A 19,325-nucleotide genomic window follows, 5' to 3' on the forward strand; every position below is an offset into this window, starting at 1 on the left:
TTTTGGTGTAAGTAACTGAGTTACTTTTGAAAAAAAGTAACTAGTAACTGTAACTAGTTACTGGTTTTCAGTAACTAACCCAACACTGGTTATGACTGTCTTGAAGTGGTGTTACGATGCATTTTGTCACACTTTGGACTTTGCTTTTTGCACTGGGAACAAAAAAAAAGGTCCTCATACTGGGCCCCATTCAGCAATAAGTTCCTAACTTTTCCTCTTATCTTTCTTCCTAAGTGATTTCCGAAGAGGAGTCCATTCAAACTCATGACGTGTTCTTAAATGGCCAAATTGTGCGTGTGTGCGTCACACATACACCGTATTTTGAAATGTCTATATATTGCTCATTTTGCTGTCTGTCTGTCTGTCTGTCTGTCTGTCTGTCTGTCTGTCTGTCTGTCTGTCTGTCTGTCTGTCTGTCTGTCTGTCTGTGTCTGTCTGTCTGTCTGTCTGTCTGTCTGTCTGTCTGTCTGTCTGTCTGTCTGTCTGTCTATCTATCTATCTACCCTACCTACCTACTCAGTGGCCTAGTGGTTAGAGTGTCCGCCCTGAGATCGGTAGGTTGTGAGTTCAAACCATACCAAAGACTCCAAAAATGGGACCCATTACCTCCCTGCTTGGCACTCAGCATCAAGGGTTGGAATTGGGGGTTAAATCACCAAAAATGATTCCCGGGCACGGCCACCGCTGCTGCTCACTGCTCCCCTCACCTCCCAGGGGGTGAACAAGGGGATGGGTCAAATGCAGAGGACAAATTTCACCACACCTAGTGTGTGTGTGACAATCAATGGTACTTTAACTTTAACTTAACTATGTATCTACGTATCTATCTACCGTATTTTTCGGACTATAAGTCGCAGTTTTTTTCATAGTTTGGCCGGGGGTGCAACTTAAAACTCAGGAGCGATTTATATGTAAAATTATTAACAAATTACCGTAAAATATCAAATAATATTATTTAGCTCATTCACGTAAGAGACTAGACGAATAAGATTTCATGGGATTTAAAAAAACGTATAGCATGTTCTATATGTTATAGTTATTTGAATGACCCTTACCATAATATGTTACGTTAACATACCAGGCACGTTCTCAGTTGGTTATTTATGCGTCATATAACGTACACTTATTCAGCCTGTTGACTATTCTTTATTTATTTAAAATTGCCTTTCAAAATTGCCATCAGTGTGTGAATGTGTGTGTGTGAATGGGTGAATGTGGAAATAGTGTCAAAGCGCTTTGAGTTTCTTAAAAAAAGGTAGAAAAGCGCTATACAAGTACAACCCATTTACCATTTCAAATGTCTATTCTTGGTGTTGGATTTTATCAAATAAATTTCCCCAAAAAATGCGACTTATACTCCAGTGCGACTTATATATGTTTTTTTTCCTTCTTTATTATGCATTTTCGGCAGATGCGACTTATACTCCGGTGCGACTTATACTCCGAAAAATACGATTATATCTATCTATCTATCTATCTATCTATCTATCTATGATATTAATTTAACATAAGACAATAGAAATAAGTGAACTTGTCACACTTAAGAACAAATAGGCCACCCTAAGAGTGCTCTGGAGCACTCGTAGATTTTGTTCTTACCTATACGAACAAATCCCAGCTAAGAAAACATTGGTGAAAACAAAAATCTCCTTAAAAACTTCGTAAGTGGGCCTAAGAACAACATTTGTTCTTAAAGGGGAACGTTATCACAATTTCAGAAGGGTTAAAACCATTAAAAATCAGTTCCCAGTGGCTTATTTTATTTTTCGAAGTTTTTTCAAAATTTTACCCATCACGCAATATCCCTAAAAAAAGCTTCAAAGTGCCTGATTTTAACCATCGTTATATACACCCGTCCATTTTCCTGTGACGTCACACAGTGATGCCAATACAAACAAACATGGCGCATAGAACAGCAAGCTATAGCGACATTAGCTCGGCTTCAGACTCGGATTTCAGCGGCTTAAGCGATTCAACAGATTACGCATGTATTGAAACGGATGGTTGTAGTGTGGAGGCAGGTAGCGAAAACGAAATTGAAGAAGAAACTGAAGCTATTGAGCCATATCGGTTTGAACCGTATGCAAGCGAAACCGACGAAAACGACACGACAGCCAGCGACACGGGAGAAAGCGAGGACGAATTCGGCGATCGCCTTCTAACCAACGATTGGTATGTGTTTGTTTGGCGTTAAAGGAAACTAACAACTAGGAACTAGGTTTACAGCATATGAAATACATTTGGCAACAACATGCACTTTGAGAGTGCAGACAGCCCAATTTTCATCAATTAATATATTCTGTAGACATACCCTCATCCGCTATCTTTTCCTGAAAGCTGATCTGTCCAGTTTTGGAGTTGATGTCTGCAGGCCAGGGAAACTAGGGTCGATATTCTTCTCTTGATCATCTTCGGTGGCATAAGGGACGGTGTGCACCAAGACATCAAGGGGGTTTAGCTCGCTCGTCTGCGGGAACAAACTGCCGCCATTGCTTGCCGTGCTACCGAGGTCTTTTGTCCCTGAATTGCTCACACACTCCGGCAGATTCAATGGGGGTCTGGCGGCAGATTTCTTTGACTTTATCGTTGGAAATGCATCTGCTTTGAGTGTCGCAGGATATCCACACATTCTTGCCATCTCTGTCGTAGCATAGCTTTCGTCGGTAAAGTGTGCGGAACAAACGTCCAATTTCTTGCCAGTTTCGCATCTTTGGGCCACTGGTGCAACTTGAATCCGTCCCTGTTCGTGTTGTTACACCCTCCGACAACACACCGACGAGACATGATGTCTCCAAGGTACGGAAAACAGTCCAAAAAACGGAAAATAACAGAGCTGATTTGACTCGGTGTTTGTAATGTGTTTGAGAAAATGGCGGATTGCTTCCCGATGTGACGTCACGTTGTGACGTCATCGCTCCGAGAGCGAATAATAGAAAGGCGTTTAATTCGCCAAAATTCACCCATTTAGAGTTCGGAAATCGGTTAAAAATATATATGGTCTTCTTTCTGCAACATCAAGGTATATATTGACGCTTACATAGGTCTGGTGATAATGTTCCCCTTTAAGAACGGTTGCTGAATGGGGCCCACTGTTCCCACAAAGTGAAAGCATACAACTGCCAAAAATACCTTGCTAACATAAATAACTGAGATATAAGATGAAACCAAGGTGTCGTCTATCAGGTGGTGTGTTAATAGAGGTTTGGAATCACGCTTCTTATACAATAATGAAAACCAACTGAACCCCACACGAGCAAGCAGTGAAAATGAAAAAACTTTTCTAAGATACAATCATTAAGGGATGAAAGAATGGGTGTTGTTGATTATTCTTGGCACCCTACCTGGTTTAGTTGAGAAATCAGGTTTGAGTAGTTCAGCAGAAGAACTTTGCATTAGTCTCTCTCCACTTTCATTATCAAAGTCAACGTAAGCTGCAAAGAAAAACAAACAAACCTCGAAGTGAAGCCATAGCTACGCGGTGCATATGCGATGTATATACGTACAGATGTTCTGCGCATAGTTTTCCTCCCTGGATAGAGGGGTTAGACTGCCTTTTGTGACGTCCATGAAGTACTTGATGATATCAGGTAGAGAAGCGCAGGTGACCTGATCAGACAACAAGACTTCTTTCAGCACTGAAGGAGCGATAGCTTTTACTGAAAATGTCACTTAATAAACAACATTGTCTCTTTCACATTTTTATTTTTACACAAGAGGTCTGATGTTGCAATGGTCAAATGTCAAACCGATATTTGTAGTGATATGGATATAACAAAGCGCTGTGTATCGTTATCTATGGCAGTACAAGTATAGCTAGGGTTTATGTCATTTCAAGTATGCTCAACAGTGTTACATTGAAGTACACTCACGTAATTCAACATGTCAGAAAAGCAGGAGGGAGAAGCAGAGTTTATTTCCCGTATTTTCCGCACTATAAGGCGCACCTAAAAACCACAAATTTTCTCAAAAGCTGACAGTGCGCCTTATAACCCGGTGCGCTTTATTACGATTCATTTTCATAAAGTTTCGATCTCGCAACTTCGGTAAACAGCCGCCATCTTTTTTCCCGGTAGAACAGGAAGCGCTTCTTCTTCTACGCAAGCAACCGCCAAGGAAAGCACCCGCCCCCATAGAACAGGAAGCGCTTCTTCTTCTACTGTAAGCAACCACCCACCCCCGGAAGAAGAAGAAAAAACGCGCGGATATCACCGTACGTTTAATTTCCTGTTTACATCTGTAAAGACCACAAAATGGCTCCTACTAAGCGACAAGGATCCGGTTCATAAAAAGACGCAATCTCTCCATCCGCACACGGATTACTACCGTATTTCACAGCAACTGATATTCCTGTGAACCGCACTGTGGAACGGGAGCACGTACGGTGAATATTCGCACCACAGGGAATGAGAAGTCATCCTTCACTGTGGTTCTAGCTTGCCATGCTAACTTCCACCCATGGTGATATTCAAAAGGAAGACCTTGCCAAAAGAGACCTTTCCAGCCGGCGTCATCATAAAAGCTAACTCGAAGGGATGGATGGATGAAGAAAAGATGAGCGAGTGGTTAAGGGAAGTTTACGCGAAGAGGCCGGGTGGCTTTTTTCACACAGCTCCGAAGGCGAACACACCTTCACTAAGACGGGCAGACAGCGCCGGACGACATACGCCAACATTTGCCAGTGGATCGTAAATGCCTGGGCAGATATTTCGGTCACAACTGTGGTCCGAGCTTTCCGGAAGGCAGGATTCACAGAACTACTAGACAACAACAGCGACACTGACTCCGATGACTTCGACGAGACGGAACCGGCCATTTTGGATCCCACGCTTGCGCAACTTTTCAATTCGGACACCGAAGACGAAGAATTCGAAGGATTTACGAATGAAGAATAACTTCAGAAGGTGAGCGCTATGTTTATTTTGTGTGTTGTGACATTAACGTTCGAGCAACATTATGTTGCTATTGCTCTACACCATTTTGAATTTTACTATGTTTGTGATTGCACATTTGCGTACATTTTGGGACAGAGTTGTTAGAACGCTGGTTTTCAATATATAATTAAAGTTTGACTGAACTATCTGACTGTTTTTTTGACATTCCCTTTAGCGCAGCGTAGGCGCGGCTTATAATCCGGGGCGGCTTATTGGTGGACAAAGTTATGAAATATGTAATTCATTGAAGGTGCGGCTAATAATCCGGTGCGCCTTATAGTGCGGAAAATACGGTAATCCTATCTACTCTACATATCACAACAAATGTGTTGACTTCCTTTGTGTAATGGACACACCTTATTACAATCCAAAATGCACACGTCCAAATGCCCAATGTCCTTGCACCTCCAACACAACCTGCCTTATATACAGTAGTTAACATATTCTGACTTCCTTTTTATAAATTGCATTTTCATAGCTGTTTTTTTTCTTACTGTCCTCTTTGATTATTGTTTTTTTGGGGGGATCTTCCTAGTATTGCTATTACTGTCTCATATACTGCATATGATGTTGCTGCAACTAGAACCTTAATTTCCCAGAGAGAACCTGCATATTCTAATTTATAAACCCAGAAATCACTGTACAAACATACATATACAAAAACTGTACAAATACAAGTACTGTACAGACATACACTCATGTATATAATCACGTTTCATCAAACATATATTAACGTTGTTGCCCTACGGGAAACCGGGTAACACATGGCACCCTGACAATGTTTAACCTAATGTTACTATAACAATCTACAAGGTTAATATATTTGGCTTCTCTTTCTTCCCCTCCATTTATCTGCTTTCTTTTGTATTTCAAGTTATCATTACATATATGTATTGTTGCATTTCAACATTTTTATTGTTGATAATAGAGGTAATTATTGTTATTACTCATTATCAATAGTGCTATTTCTATTGGTATTTGTATTGCTCCATTTGTAGTGTAATAATGTTCATTGTCATTTCTGTATTATTTATTTCACTAACTTCTTCTTTGCTATCTCTTTTACATCATATTTGTACATATCCTATTTGCTGATGTTGTTCTGTTGTTATTGTTTTGTTTGCTGTTGTTGTCGCCTCCGTCTTATCCACCTCTTGTCCCCACAATTTCTCTTTCTATCCCTGCACGAAATAATAATATAAACCCATTTACAAACCCCGTTTCCATATGAGTTGGGAAATTATGTTAGATGTAAATATAAACGGAATACAATGATTTGCAAATCATTTTCAACCCAGATTCAATTGAATGCACTATAAAGACAAGATATTTGATGTTCAAACTCATAAACTTTTTTTTTTTTTTTTTGCAAATAATAATTAACTTAGAATTTCATGGCTGCAACACGTGCCAAAGTAGTTGGGAAAGGGCATGTTCACCATTGTGTTACATGGCCTTTCCTTTTAACAACACTCAGTAAACATTTGGGAACTGAGGAGACACATTTTTTAAGCTTCTCAGGTGGAATTCTTTCCCATTTTTGCTTGATGTACAGCTTAAGTTGTTCAACAGTCGGGGTCTCTGTTGTGGTATTTTAGGCTTCATAATGCGACACACATTTTCAATGGGAGACAGGTCTGGACTACAGGCAGGACAGTCTAGTACCCGCACTCTTTTACTATGAAGCCACGTTGATGTAACACGTGGCTTGGCATTGTCTTGCTGAAATAAGCAGGGGCGTCCATGGTAACGTTGCTTGGATGGCAACATATGTTGCTCCAAAACTTGTTTGTACCTTTCAGCATTAATGGCGCCTTCACAGATGTGTAAGTTACCCATGTCTTGGGCACTAATACACCCCCATACCATCACAGATGCTGGCTTTTCAACTTTGCGCCTATAACAATCCGGATGGTTCTTTTCCTCTTTGGTCCGGAGGACACGACATCCACAGTTTCCAAAAACAATTTGAAATGTGGACTCGTCAGACCACAGAACACTTCCACTTTGTATCAGTCCATCTTAGATGAGCTCAGGCCCAGCGAAGCTGACGGCGTTTCTGAGTGTTGTTGATAAATGGTTTTCGCCTTTCATAGGAGAGTTTTAACTTGCACTTACAGATGTAGCGACCAACTGTAGTTACTGACAGTGGGTTTCTGAAGTGTTCCTGAGCCCATGTGGTGATATCCTTTACACACTGATGTCGCTTGTTGATGCAGTACAGCCTGAGGGATCGAAGGTCACGGGCTTAGTTGCTTACGTGGAGTGATTTCTCCAGATTCTCTGAACCCTTTGATGATATTACGGACCGTAGATGGTGAAATCCCTAAATTCCTTGCAATAGCTGGTTGAGAAAAGTTTTTCTTAAACTGTTTAACAATTTGCTCACGCATTTGTTGACAAAGTGGTGACCCTCGCCCCATCCTTGTTTGTGAAGGACTGAGCATTTCATGGAATCTACTTTTATACCCAATCATGGCACCCACTTGTTCCCAATTTGCCTGCACACCTCTGGGATGTTCCAAATAAGTGTTTGATGAGCACTCCTCAACTTTATTAGTATTTATTGCCACCTTTCCCAACTTCTTTGTCACGTGTTGCTGGCATCAAATTCTAAAGTTAATGATTGTTTGCACAAAAAAAATGTTTATCAGTTTGAACATCAAATATGTTGTCTTTGTAGCATATTCAACTGAATATGGGTTGAAAATGATTTGCAAATCATTGTATTCCGTTTATATTTACATCTAACACAATTTCCCAACTCATATGGAAACGGGGTTTGTAATAAAGTTAAATACAAATAAGGCAACAAGAGAAGTATCCCACACTTCTCTTTTGTAAAGTAAATTTGTACAGCCGATATGAGCATCTACATCAACATTATGATTTACCTGAGTAGCTGGACAGGACAAAAAAATAAATAAATGAAAATAAACCCCAGAATAGACACGTTACTGAAACCAGACAGTTGATAAAGGGTTTATAATGGCTAGTATTGGAATACATTGGTTTTCGCCACATTATTTTGTATGTGAAAATGTGCTTTAAATCAAAAGAAAGTTAAACTCAACTGTTGGTGACGATTTTAAGTAATTAAAAGATTGGCATCGTCACAAGAATGCCATTCACCTTTCTTCTCTGATGTCCAACACCCAACAATTAGACTCACTCAAGGTTTCACATTTTCATAAACACAACAAGAGCTAACTCACGGGATCTTTCAAATCGATGGTGAAACTGCCGTCGTGTTTGCGGCTCAGGCTATAATGTTTGTATATGGGGCTGGAAATAGAAAGACAACATATTAAAAAACACACAAGGACAAATGTAACGATACATGTGGAAATTTCATGTGTGCATGTCTTTTTTATATATGGTGCATCCAGAAAGTATTCACAGCACTTTACTTCGTCCACATTTTGTTATGTTACAGCCATTTTTGTCTTAAACATTTCTTCACACAGTATCCCATAATGACAATGTGAACATTTAAAAAAACAAAATTTGCAACTTCAATACAACTAAAACAATCGCAGGTTCATAAATATTCGCAGCCTTTGCTAAACATTTTGTTGATGCACGTTTGGCAGCAATTACACCCTCAAGTCTTTTTAATGCCACAAGCTTGGCACACCTATTTTTGGGCAGTTTCACCCATTCCTCTTTGTAGCACAGGTGGAATGGGAAGCGTTGGTTTTCATCCAGGATGTCTTAAAAAAGACTTGAGGCTTCAACTGCTTGGATGTTACTGACGTCACGTCCGGCTCATGTTCCACTCATCAAATTTGCGTGGCGGCCAAGCTAGCTCCATTTTCAATGGGTACTAGGCGCCATTTAGCCTTTCTCGAAGAAAAAATGCCCTATGCGTGTGTTCTTTTCGGCTGCACCAATCGTTCAAATCGCTAAAAGGATAAACCTTTCTTCACAGTTCCTCAAGAGGTAATCAAAAAGAGCGAAAGAGAGCCAGATTTTACGAAACAACGACGAGACCATGGGAGGAGAGTCGAAGAATGCAGGAGTTTGCAGTGATCACTTTGTTAAAGGTTTGTTTGATATACAAAACCCAAAACCAGTGAAGTTGGCACGTTGTGTAAATCGTAAATAAAAACAGAATACAATGATTTGCAAATTCTTTTCAACTTATATTCAATTGAATAGACTGCAAAGACAAGATACTTAACGTTCGAACTGGTAAACGTTATTTTTTGCAAATATTAGCTCATTTGGAATTTGATGCCTGCAAAATGTTTAAAAAAAATGGCACAAGTGGCAAAAAAGACTGACAAAGTTGAGGAATGCTCATCAAACACTTATTTGGAACATCCTACAGGTGAACAGGCTAATTAGGAACATGTGGGTGCCATGATTGGGTACAGAGGCACTATAGAGAGCCTGCTGACCAACAGCATCTCTGTCTGGACTGGAGCCTGCAATGCCTCAGACTGGAAGTCTCTCCAGAGAGTGGTGAGGACGGCGGAAAAGATCATCAGGACTCCTCTTCCTCCTATCCAGGAGATCGCAAAAAGCCGCTGCCTGACCAGGGCTCAGAAAATCTGCAAAGACTCCTCCCACCCCCACCAAGGACTGTTTTCACTGCTGGACTCTAGAAAGAGGTTCCGCAGCCTCCAAAGCAGAACCTCCAGGTTCTGTAACAGCTTCTTCCCTCAGGCCGTAAGGCTCTTGAACGCATCATAATTAAATTATCCCCTCAACTCCCCCCAAAATGGATTAACTCGCTGGAATAAAAAAGACAATATAACATACATCCATAAACGTGGACGCATGTGAAAAAGTGCAATATATTTATCTGTACAGTAATCTATTTATATATATTTATTTATATATATATTTATATATTATTTATATATATTTATTTATATATGCACCGTATTGCTTTTTTATCCTGCACTACCATGAGCTTATATAATGAAATTTCGTTCTTATCTGTGCTGTAAAGTTCAAATTTGAATGACAATAAAAAGGAAGTCTAAGTCTAAGTCTAAAAGCAGCATCCATGAAATGCTCAGTCATTCACAAACAAGGATGGGGCGAGGGTCAGCACTTACTGAACAAATGCGTGAGCAAATTGTCAAACAGTTTAAGAACAACATTTCTCAACAAGCTATTGCAAGGAATTTAGGGATTTCACCATCTACGGTCCGTATTATCATCAAAAGGTTCAGAGAATCTGGAGAAATCACTGCACGTAACATTGAACGCCTGTGACCTTCGACCTCTCAGGCGATACTGCATCAAAAAGCGACATCAGTGTGTAAAAGATATCACCACATGGGCTCAGGAACACTTCAGAAAACCACTGTCAGTAACTACAGTTTGTCGCTAGATTAGTAAGTGCAAGTTAAAACTCTACTATGCAAAGCCAAAGCCATTTATCAACAACACCCAGAAACTCCGCCGGTTTCGCTGGGCCCAAGCTCATCTAAGATGGACTGATGCAAAGTGGAAAAGTGTTCTGTGGTCTGACGAGTCCACATTTCAAATTGTTTTTGGAAACTGTGGACGTCGTGTCCTCCGGGCCAAAGAGGAAAAGAACCATCCGGACTGTTATAGGCGCAAAGTTCAAAAGCCAGTATTTGAGGAGGTGTTTTAATGCACCCCTATAAATGAAGCTTTCAGCACATACATAATGTTGACATCTATAGTTATATTTTGATAAAGACGGGGGAAAAAACGCTACTCATAAACAGCGCATACAACAACAGCAACAAACACGGCTTATATAGACACAAAATTAAATCATAAAATATAACATTACCCGGGCAAAAACGATTCATAATTATCCGGGATAGTCTTGATACCATTTTCCTTGACCCAGTCACATACAAAGAAGTTGTAGACCTCCATGTTTTTCCAAATTTCCATCTGTTTTGTTGTATAAAATGGCGTCTGGAGCACAATTGTTAGGTATGTCTAAGAACGCGACCGACGTAAAATCTGTCATGATCCGTTGCCTGGATCATGTTTTGACTCCCTCAGTTCTCATTTCAGCACCCTTGTGTTTTGGTCTCTGATTAGTGTCCGGGACGCTCACCTGCTGCCGGACACTAATCAGAGAGCTACTCATTCTTGTTTTTCGCCACTCTCGGTCTGGCTTCCTTGTTTGCACTATGCAACAGTTAACAACGTCTATAATTTCATTCCTATGCCTGTTTGTATGCCAAGCTTTCGCGCTAGCCTTTTCCTTAGCTTTGCTTCACGTGCAATCGGCACGCTTGTTTTGTTTATCTGCATTTCCTGCATGATTTATGTGAATAAATCATTGTCTATCCTTCACTTTGCCTCCGGAGTTTCCTGTTGCATCTTGGGAGAACGATCCGCGCATAACCATGCGACCACGTCGCCACATAAGCCTTGATATACATTTTTTTTAAATTAAGTATAGGGATGTATTCCATTGTACTGTTTGATTTTTTTGCTCGTATCTGCTTTTTGCAGGAAGATTTAGGCCCCTTTTGTACTCAGATAGTTCGCGCACTGCTTGCTACACAACAGCCATCTTGGCTTGGTTGACCACCACTGGTTTTCACTTCCCGGAAGAAGTCGCGTGTCGGAATACAAGCAATAATTGCCAAAAGTACATCAATAAAGTCTTGAGCAAATGATGCAAATACTTATGTACATATGATTTTTGTTTTTTATCCGTATTAAATTTGCTAAATGTTTTTAAAAAAAACTTTTCACATTGTCATTATGGGTTGTTGTGTGTAAAATTTTGAGGACAAAAATAAATAAGCAAGGGCTGTAACATAAAATGTGGAAAAACTGAAGCGCTGTGAATACTTGCTGGATGCACTGTATATGTATATAGATTATGAATCCCAATAGGGGATTTAAGAAAATAATTAAAAATATTATTGAAATAGATGTCTGCATCAAATGTGTGTAAAACTACTGTACATTTAAGTTGAAAGTAAATGTGTGTACTTTGGTATAGTTGTAGTGCTTTTTAGGGTTCCTAAATATAATATATGTGGGGAAAAAATTGATTCGGATTCAAATCGCTATTCTCACATTGTGCTATTCAGAATCGATTCTCATTTTTAAAAAATCGATTTTTATTTTTATTTTTTTATTTTATTTACCGGTATTTAATTTTTTTTTTTTTAATTAATCAATCCAACAAAACAATACACAGCAATACCATAACAATGTAATCCAATTCCAAAACCAAACCCGACCCAGCAACACTCAGAACAGCAATAAACAGAGCAATTGAGAGGAGACACAAACACGACACAGAACAAACCAAAAGTAGTGAAAAAAAAAGGATTATCAACAACAGTATCAATATTAGTTACAATTTCAACATAGCAGTGATTAAAAATCCCTCATTGACATTATCATTAGACATTTATAAAAAAAAAATAAAAAAAAGAACAATAGTGTCACAGTGGCTTACACACTGTGTCCAATATTTTCACAAAGATAAAATAAGTCATATTTTTGGTTCATTTAATAGTTAAAACAAATTTACATTATTGCAATCAGTTGATAAAACATTGTCCTTTACAATTATAAAAGCTTTTTACAAAAATCTACTAATCTGCTTGCATGTCAGCAGACTGGAGTAGATACTGCTGAAATCCTATGTATTGAATTAATAGAGAATCGCTTTGAATCGGGAAAAAATCGTTTTTGAATCGAGAATCGTGTTGAATTGAAAAAACAAAAACAAAAAAAAGATTTTGAATCGAATTGTGACCCCAAGAATCGATATTGAATCGAATCGTGGGACACCCAAAGATTCACAGCCCTAATATATATACACAGCCCAGCCCCCGGCCAAATTTTTTCAACCCAATGCGGCCCCTGAGTCAAAAAGTTTGGTGGACCCCTGCTGTAGATTAACTGGAACTTTGTAAATTGTTAATATATATAATATATAAACGTGAATATATATGTATATATAATATTTCTTCCTATAATTTATTTATAAATATATAATTATGATTTCAGTGAATAAAAATAAAAACTACAGCAATCTAATAAACAATACAAAACAGATGATGTTATAAAAAGTAAATTACAGTTTTTAAATTATATTGATTATATTATAAACATTTGTATAACAGTAGTTTTGATCTGTAAAACTGAATGTCCTTTAATTTTGGATTAAGTGATTGAGAAATTTACCAAAAATGGTTCACTGTCCAATGCAAAGCATGTACAGTATCAGGAGCGTCACAAGGTTTCAGAGGGGCTTATCAATAGTGACAATAGGCCTCGCGATGCCCCTCTATCAGTTTTGTTATTTATGTTACCACAGGTGTAAATTGCTGTATTAAAAATGTATTTAAATTTAAATTACATTTTTGCAATTGTCTAATTAAAATCAATAAAAAGGGACTCTTTGGGATTTTGGAGGGTTTTATATTTTTTAATCATAGGCCCTGACTGCAGTGCCGACGTGTTAGTCAGGCAGTTTGTGTTCAAAATGTGATAATATTTACCTTTTAAGTTTTTCTCTGGTGCTAATAACAAAGGCATGGCCGTCCCTGTTGGGCCATAACAGCAGGTTTCCTTTGCTGGCCTCTCGCTCCAGAAGAAGCTCCGCCTCCAAGCGAGACACTGGGTGGAAACAGCTGAGGGCCAGACATTAAACAGTTTGAGTTTGAGTTTGAGTTTATTTCGAACATGCAAGTATACAACATGATACATCACAATCTCCAGTTTCTCTTTTCAACATGTTCGAAAAGGAGTAAGAAGAAGCAGAGCTTATTTAATCCTACCCCTTTTCTTTTACATAACAGTTGCTAAAACTTTTGTTCACTTCCTGTTCTCAATTTATTCACAATATACTCCATAAGTAATCACAATAAAATAAAATAAGTAAATAAATAATAATTGGTGAAGTAAGTTACATTTCATATGTTGAGATAAGTAAGATTATTTTGTGAGTGAAAGAATGAAAGAATGGATGAGTTAAATAAATTCAGAATGTTTATCATGGTTCTTCTTCTTTGTACTTTGTAAACACTTTAAGTTTGAAGAGTTTCTTGAAGTGGATCATATTAGTACATTGTTTGATTGCTTTGCTTAATCCATTCCATAATTTAATTCCACATACTGATATACTGAAGGTCTTAAGTGTTGTACGTGCATACAAATGTTTTAAATTACATTTCTCCCTAAGATTATATTTCTCCTCTTTTTTTGAGAAGAATTGTTGTATATTCTTGGGTAGCAGGTTATAGTTTGCTTTGTGTATAATTTTAGCTGTTTGCAAATTCACTATGTCGTAGAATTTCAGAATCTTTGATTCAATGATAAATAAATAATGATAAATGGGTTGTACTTGTATAGCGCTTTTCTACCTTCAAGGTACTCAAAGCGCTTTGACACTACTTCCACATTTACCCATTCACACACACATTCACACACTGATGGAGGGAGCTGCCATGCAAGGCGCTACCAGCACCCATCAGGAGCAAGGGTTAAGTGTCTTGCTCAGGACACAACGGACATGACGAGGTTGGTACTAGGTGGGGATTGAACCAGAGACCCTCGGGTCGCGCACGGCCACTCTTCCACTGCGCCACGCCGTCCCTATAAATAAAGGATTTGTGTGTTCTCTATATCCAACATTATGTATTATTCTAACTGATCTTTTTTGTAACACCGTTAATGAATGAAGTGTACTTTTGTAATTATTTCCCCATATTTCTGCACAATAACTCAGATATGGTAACACTAGTGAGCAGTAGAGAATATGAAGTGATTTTTTGTCTAGAACATGTTTTGCTTTATTCATTATTGACGTGTTTCTTGCTACTTTATGTTGTATATTTTTTGCGTGAGATTTCCAGTTCGATTTATCATCAATCATTATACCTAGAAATTTGGTTTCATTTACTCTTTCAATTTCTATTCCGTCTATTTGTATTTGTGTTTGACTTTCTCTTCTACTGTTACCAAATAGCATTATTTTAGTTTTACTGAGATTCAACGATAGTCTGTTTTTGTCAAACCATCTTTTTAATTTGTTAATTTCTTCTGTTATTATTTGTAGTATCTTCTGTGTGTTCTCTCCTGAACAAAACGCTGTTGTATCATCCGCAAATAATACTAACTTTAAATATTTTGTAACTTTACAAATGTCATTTATATATAGATTGAATAATTTAGGTCCTAGTATTGATCCCTGAGGTACACCACAGAATATATTTAGCGTTGTAGAGGTGTGTTCGCCTACCTTCACGTATTGTTTCCTGTTCATTAGATAACTTCTTATCCAGTTTAAGACTAACCCTCTGATGCCATATCGTTCTAGTTTTTTGATTAAAATATTGTGATTAATTGTGTCAAATGCTTTAGTTAGATCCATAAAAACTGCTGCCGCACATTTTTTATTATCTATAGCATTGGTAATTTCTTCTGTAATTTCAATTAAAGCCAACGAAGTTGAAACATTAGCTCTGTATCCATATTGATTTTCTTCGAGTATTCTATTTTTATTTATGAAACTCTCTAATCTGTTATTGAACAGTTTTTCAATGATTTTAGAAAATTGTGGAAGTAAGGAAACAGGTCTATAGTTTGTAAATTGATGTTTGTCGCCAGTCTTGTAAATTGGTGCAACTTTAGCTATTTTCATTTTGTTTGGAAATGTACCTGTTTGAAATGATAGGTTACTAATATACATTAATAGTCCTGAGATCTCTTCAATAACCTTTTTTATCGTTTCCATATCAATTTCATTACAATCAGTTGAAGTCTTGGATTTACATTTTTTCACGATTGTAACTATTTCCTCCTGTGTCACATTACTGAGGAACATGGAGTTGGGATTTCGCTCTATGGTATCATTATAGTCCTCAATTGAAACTGGGTCTGGAATCCTTTCTTCCAATTTTGGTCCAATATTTACAAAATAATTATTGAAGCTTTCAACTACTTCCTTTATGTTGTCATTTTTTTTATTTCCGTCTAAGAAGTATTGAGGGTAGTCCCTCTTAGTGCCATTTTTAATAATGCTATTGAGGATGCCCCATGTTGCTCTCATATTAGTTTTGTTCTTGTCCAATAATTCACTGTAATATTCTTTTCTACATAATCGTAGTATGTATGTTAACTTGTTTTTATACTTTTTGTACTTAATTTCTGCCTCTGTAGTTCTTTGTGCTATAAATTTCCTATATAGTGTATTCTTCTTCTTACAAGCATTTTTTAATCCTTTTGTCATCCATGGTTGATTATTCTTTCTCTGCTTATTACTGAGTTGTATCCATGGACAATGTTTGTTATAAAGTATTATGAACTTGTTTAAGAAATGTTCATATGCTTCATCAACCTCATTTTCATTGTACACATTGTCCCAATCTTGCTTTTGTAGCTCAATTTTGAAAGCAATTATCCTCTTCTCTGTGCACAGTCTTCGAAATGTCCTTTTGTCTTCCATGTTCTTCTTGTAGTTTCCATCATATATTGTAAAAACTGGCAGATGATCACTAACATCGGTTATAAGTAGACCACTTGTAGTGTTATCAAAATCATTGGTAAAAATATTATCAATAAGCGTGGCACAGTGTCCTGTAATTCTGCTTGGCTTTGTGATTTTAGGATATAAACTGATGCTGTACATTGTATCAATGAAGTCATAAATAGACTTTTGCTTGTTAGGGTTCAATAAGTCAATATTAAAGTCCCCACATAAGAAAATTATTCTTTGACCATTGTCCATGTAAGTAGCCTTGATCCATTCTTCAAATGTTTCTATACTTGACTTAGGTGATCTATATATACAACTGATGAATATGTTTTTGCTTTTTTCCTGACATATTTCAATTGTTATACATTCTAAGATATTATCTATAGCAAATGACATGTTTTTTTACCACTTTGTAGTTCAGGTTCTTCATCACGTACACAGCTACTCCTCCTCCATTTTTGTTGTTTCTGTTGATGTAGTTTAGTTCATATCCATCCAGATCAAAATCTATTCCTTTTGTATCATCAATCCATGTTTCCGTGACAGCAATCACTTTGAAGGGTTCGTTGATGTGTTCCAAAAAGTTCTTAATATTGTTGTAGTTTGCATACAAGCTTCTGCTATTAAAATTAATAATTGACAATTTGTTATCACATTTAATGTTGCTGTTATATTGATCATCCGTATAATAAAAACAATTATTACTGAAGTGGGAGAAAAAATTTGTATCTGGATCTATATCATTTTCCAAATCCTGGTTTTTGTGATCTTTGTTGCAGAAATTTTTTAGTTCCATGTTTTCTTGTTCAACAATCTTTGATGTTGTTTCAATAATCTCTATAAGTGTAGGTGGATGCAATCCTGAATCTAGGTCCTCTTGTTTAGTCGACCCTTGGAACATAGTAGTGTTGATGCTGAATTTAGGTGCTTGTTTTCTGTCAGAGTCCATTATCATCGTTGTTGTGGAAGCTGTGTAAACTTTAAAAAATTGTCCAGGTCCTTGATGTCATGGACAGCAAGTACTCTTGCTTCTGGACCTCCATTCAGCTTGATGTAGATTTTACAGTTGGCGCTCCAAGTTCCCTGGATTTTTCCCTGCTTTCTCAAGTCGCGTGCTTTCTTGGCAATTCCAGCATTACGTTTTGTGAGATGCTCATTCATGTACACATTTGTTCCCTTCAGCTTCTTTCCCTGTCTCAGCAATGCCATTTTAGATTTTCTGTTTACAAGTTTCACGAGCACGACTGGAGTGGCGTTGTTGTTTCTTCCGTTCAGTGGGATGCATGTTTCGATGGTATTAATGTCAATTTCAATTTCTTTTGATTGCAGAAAGTTGACCACTTGCTGTTCTGCTGAGACCATATCCATTTCATCTGGTTCACCTTCATTATTCACAGCTTTCGCATAGGATCTTGGTTTAATTCGGTGCCCTGTCACGATGATATCATTCATCCGTTTATCCTGATCCATTTCATCTATGATATTCTTCAGCATGTTGTTGTCTTCTTGAATGATCTTTATTTGTTTGCCCATTTCAGTGGCTTCATTATTTCTGATGGTTTTGTGAGATTGCAGACTTTCTATATTTTGCTGCAGACATTTCACATCTCGTCTGTGTTCTTCTTTCATTTCTTTCATTTCTTCTTTCCAACCCTACATCATGTACTTCCATTCTTCTTTCATTTCTTCTTTAAATTCATGGAATAGTTTTTGTAGTATCTCTTCTTGATTCCCATCATGTCCTGTGTCCAGCCTCAAATCTTGTTCAGTCTTTCCTTTACCTTTTCGCATCGCGGCAGTCGATGACGTCAGTGCCTCTTATGTCTTAGCGGCAGTTACTTCTTTAGCAACTTGCGGTACTTTTCACTTGTTTTTTCAACAATTTCGTACCTTGCGCCGTTCAGAGATCAATTTTGGGTGTCAGCCTGTCAACTTATATCACTCTGCGACGTCGGAATCACTTTAAAACAGCTGTAAACTCGCCGTAGATTTTGGTTGCCAGGCAACCGCTTTGAACTGCGGCAAGGCGCCGTTGGCTTGAGGCTAACGGCTCTTCCAACTCGCCTTATTTCAGCGTATCTGTGCCTCTCAACTGACCAATATCAGATCGAAGATGCCAGGTGACTCTCCTGTGGCTGTGATCACAAATCAGTGGTCAAAATCTTCAGATTTAACAAAAACTCCGGTAGCAGAAGCGGAGCCTTTTTCTTTTGCGTCCTCTCTCATTGACAGGAAGTGACGTCAATGAGAGTGCACATTAGTAAACATTATTACACTTCAGTATACACAGGCAACAGTAAATAGCGCGCGTTTAAGTGCCCCTGTTCACAAGATGAGGCGTTCAAGTGCAGTGCATACTATGAGTGTTCAGACGTAGTCACATATCCCCAAAGACATATGGTAACGAGAAAAAGAAGCAAACAATATTCATTGAATTGACGAAATAATCAATATTGTGACCGATAGAAGTCATTATAAGCGTAGAAATGCAAGTCGCGCCATACTAAATCAGGAGGCAGCTTTTGTGCCAGCTAAGAATGTTAAAATAATATCAAAACGGCGGACATTTATCCATGAGAATATGGAAAAGCTGCTGATGGTGTGTTTGACTGAGAAGCAGCTCAAAGGAGATACCATAGAAGTTGGTTCTCCTAAGTATAAACGACACATTTTGGAGTGGCCCTTGTGTGAGTTTCCCTCACCATTTCAGGGCACGAGTGTCCAACAACCAAAGGACCCCCTGATGGAGGATCCTTTCGGCCTATATTTCATTACATGGTCACCTATTTGAATACAAAAATACTTTTGACCAGTAAGTTACTGCTTTATTTACAGCAAGTGAAAGGCAAGGGGGAGTTACAGACTAATTCAGGGGTCCCCAAACTTTTTGACTCGGGAGCCACATTGGGTTAAAACAATTTGGCCGGGGGCCGGGCTGTATA

At 38.0% G+C, this 19,325-nt stretch overlaps 1 protein-coding gene across 1 annotated transcript in view; it reads right to left on the reverse strand.

Annotated features, from left to right (window-relative positions):
- LOC133617706 (signal-transducing adaptor protein 2-like) overlaps positions 1-19,325 on the reverse strand; it is a 42,085-nt gene that overhangs the window by 5,636 nt on the left and 17,124 nt on the right. Inside the window, exons 6-9 of the mRNA XM_061977869.1 lie at positions 13,406-13,537; positions 8,147-8,216; positions 3,504-3,606; positions 3,342-3,431 (exon numbers count right to left, since the gene is read on the reverse strand). Of these exons, the coding sequence (XP_061833853.1) occupies positions 3,342-3,431; positions 3,504-3,606; positions 8,147-8,216; positions 13,406-13,537 (395 nt within the window). The remainder of the gene's footprint in view (positions 1-3,341; positions 3,432-3,503; positions 3,607-8,146; positions 8,217-13,405; positions 13,538-19,325) is intronic.

Source organism: Nerophis lumbriciformis, linkage group LG18 (assembly GCF_033978685.3).
Source record: "Nerophis lumbriciformis linkage group LG18, RoL_Nlum_v2.1, whole genome shotgun sequence".
In the NCBI taxonomy this organism is placed as follows: Eukaryota; Metazoa; Chordata; class Actinopteri; order Syngnathiformes; family Syngnathidae; genus Nerophis; species Nerophis lumbriciformis.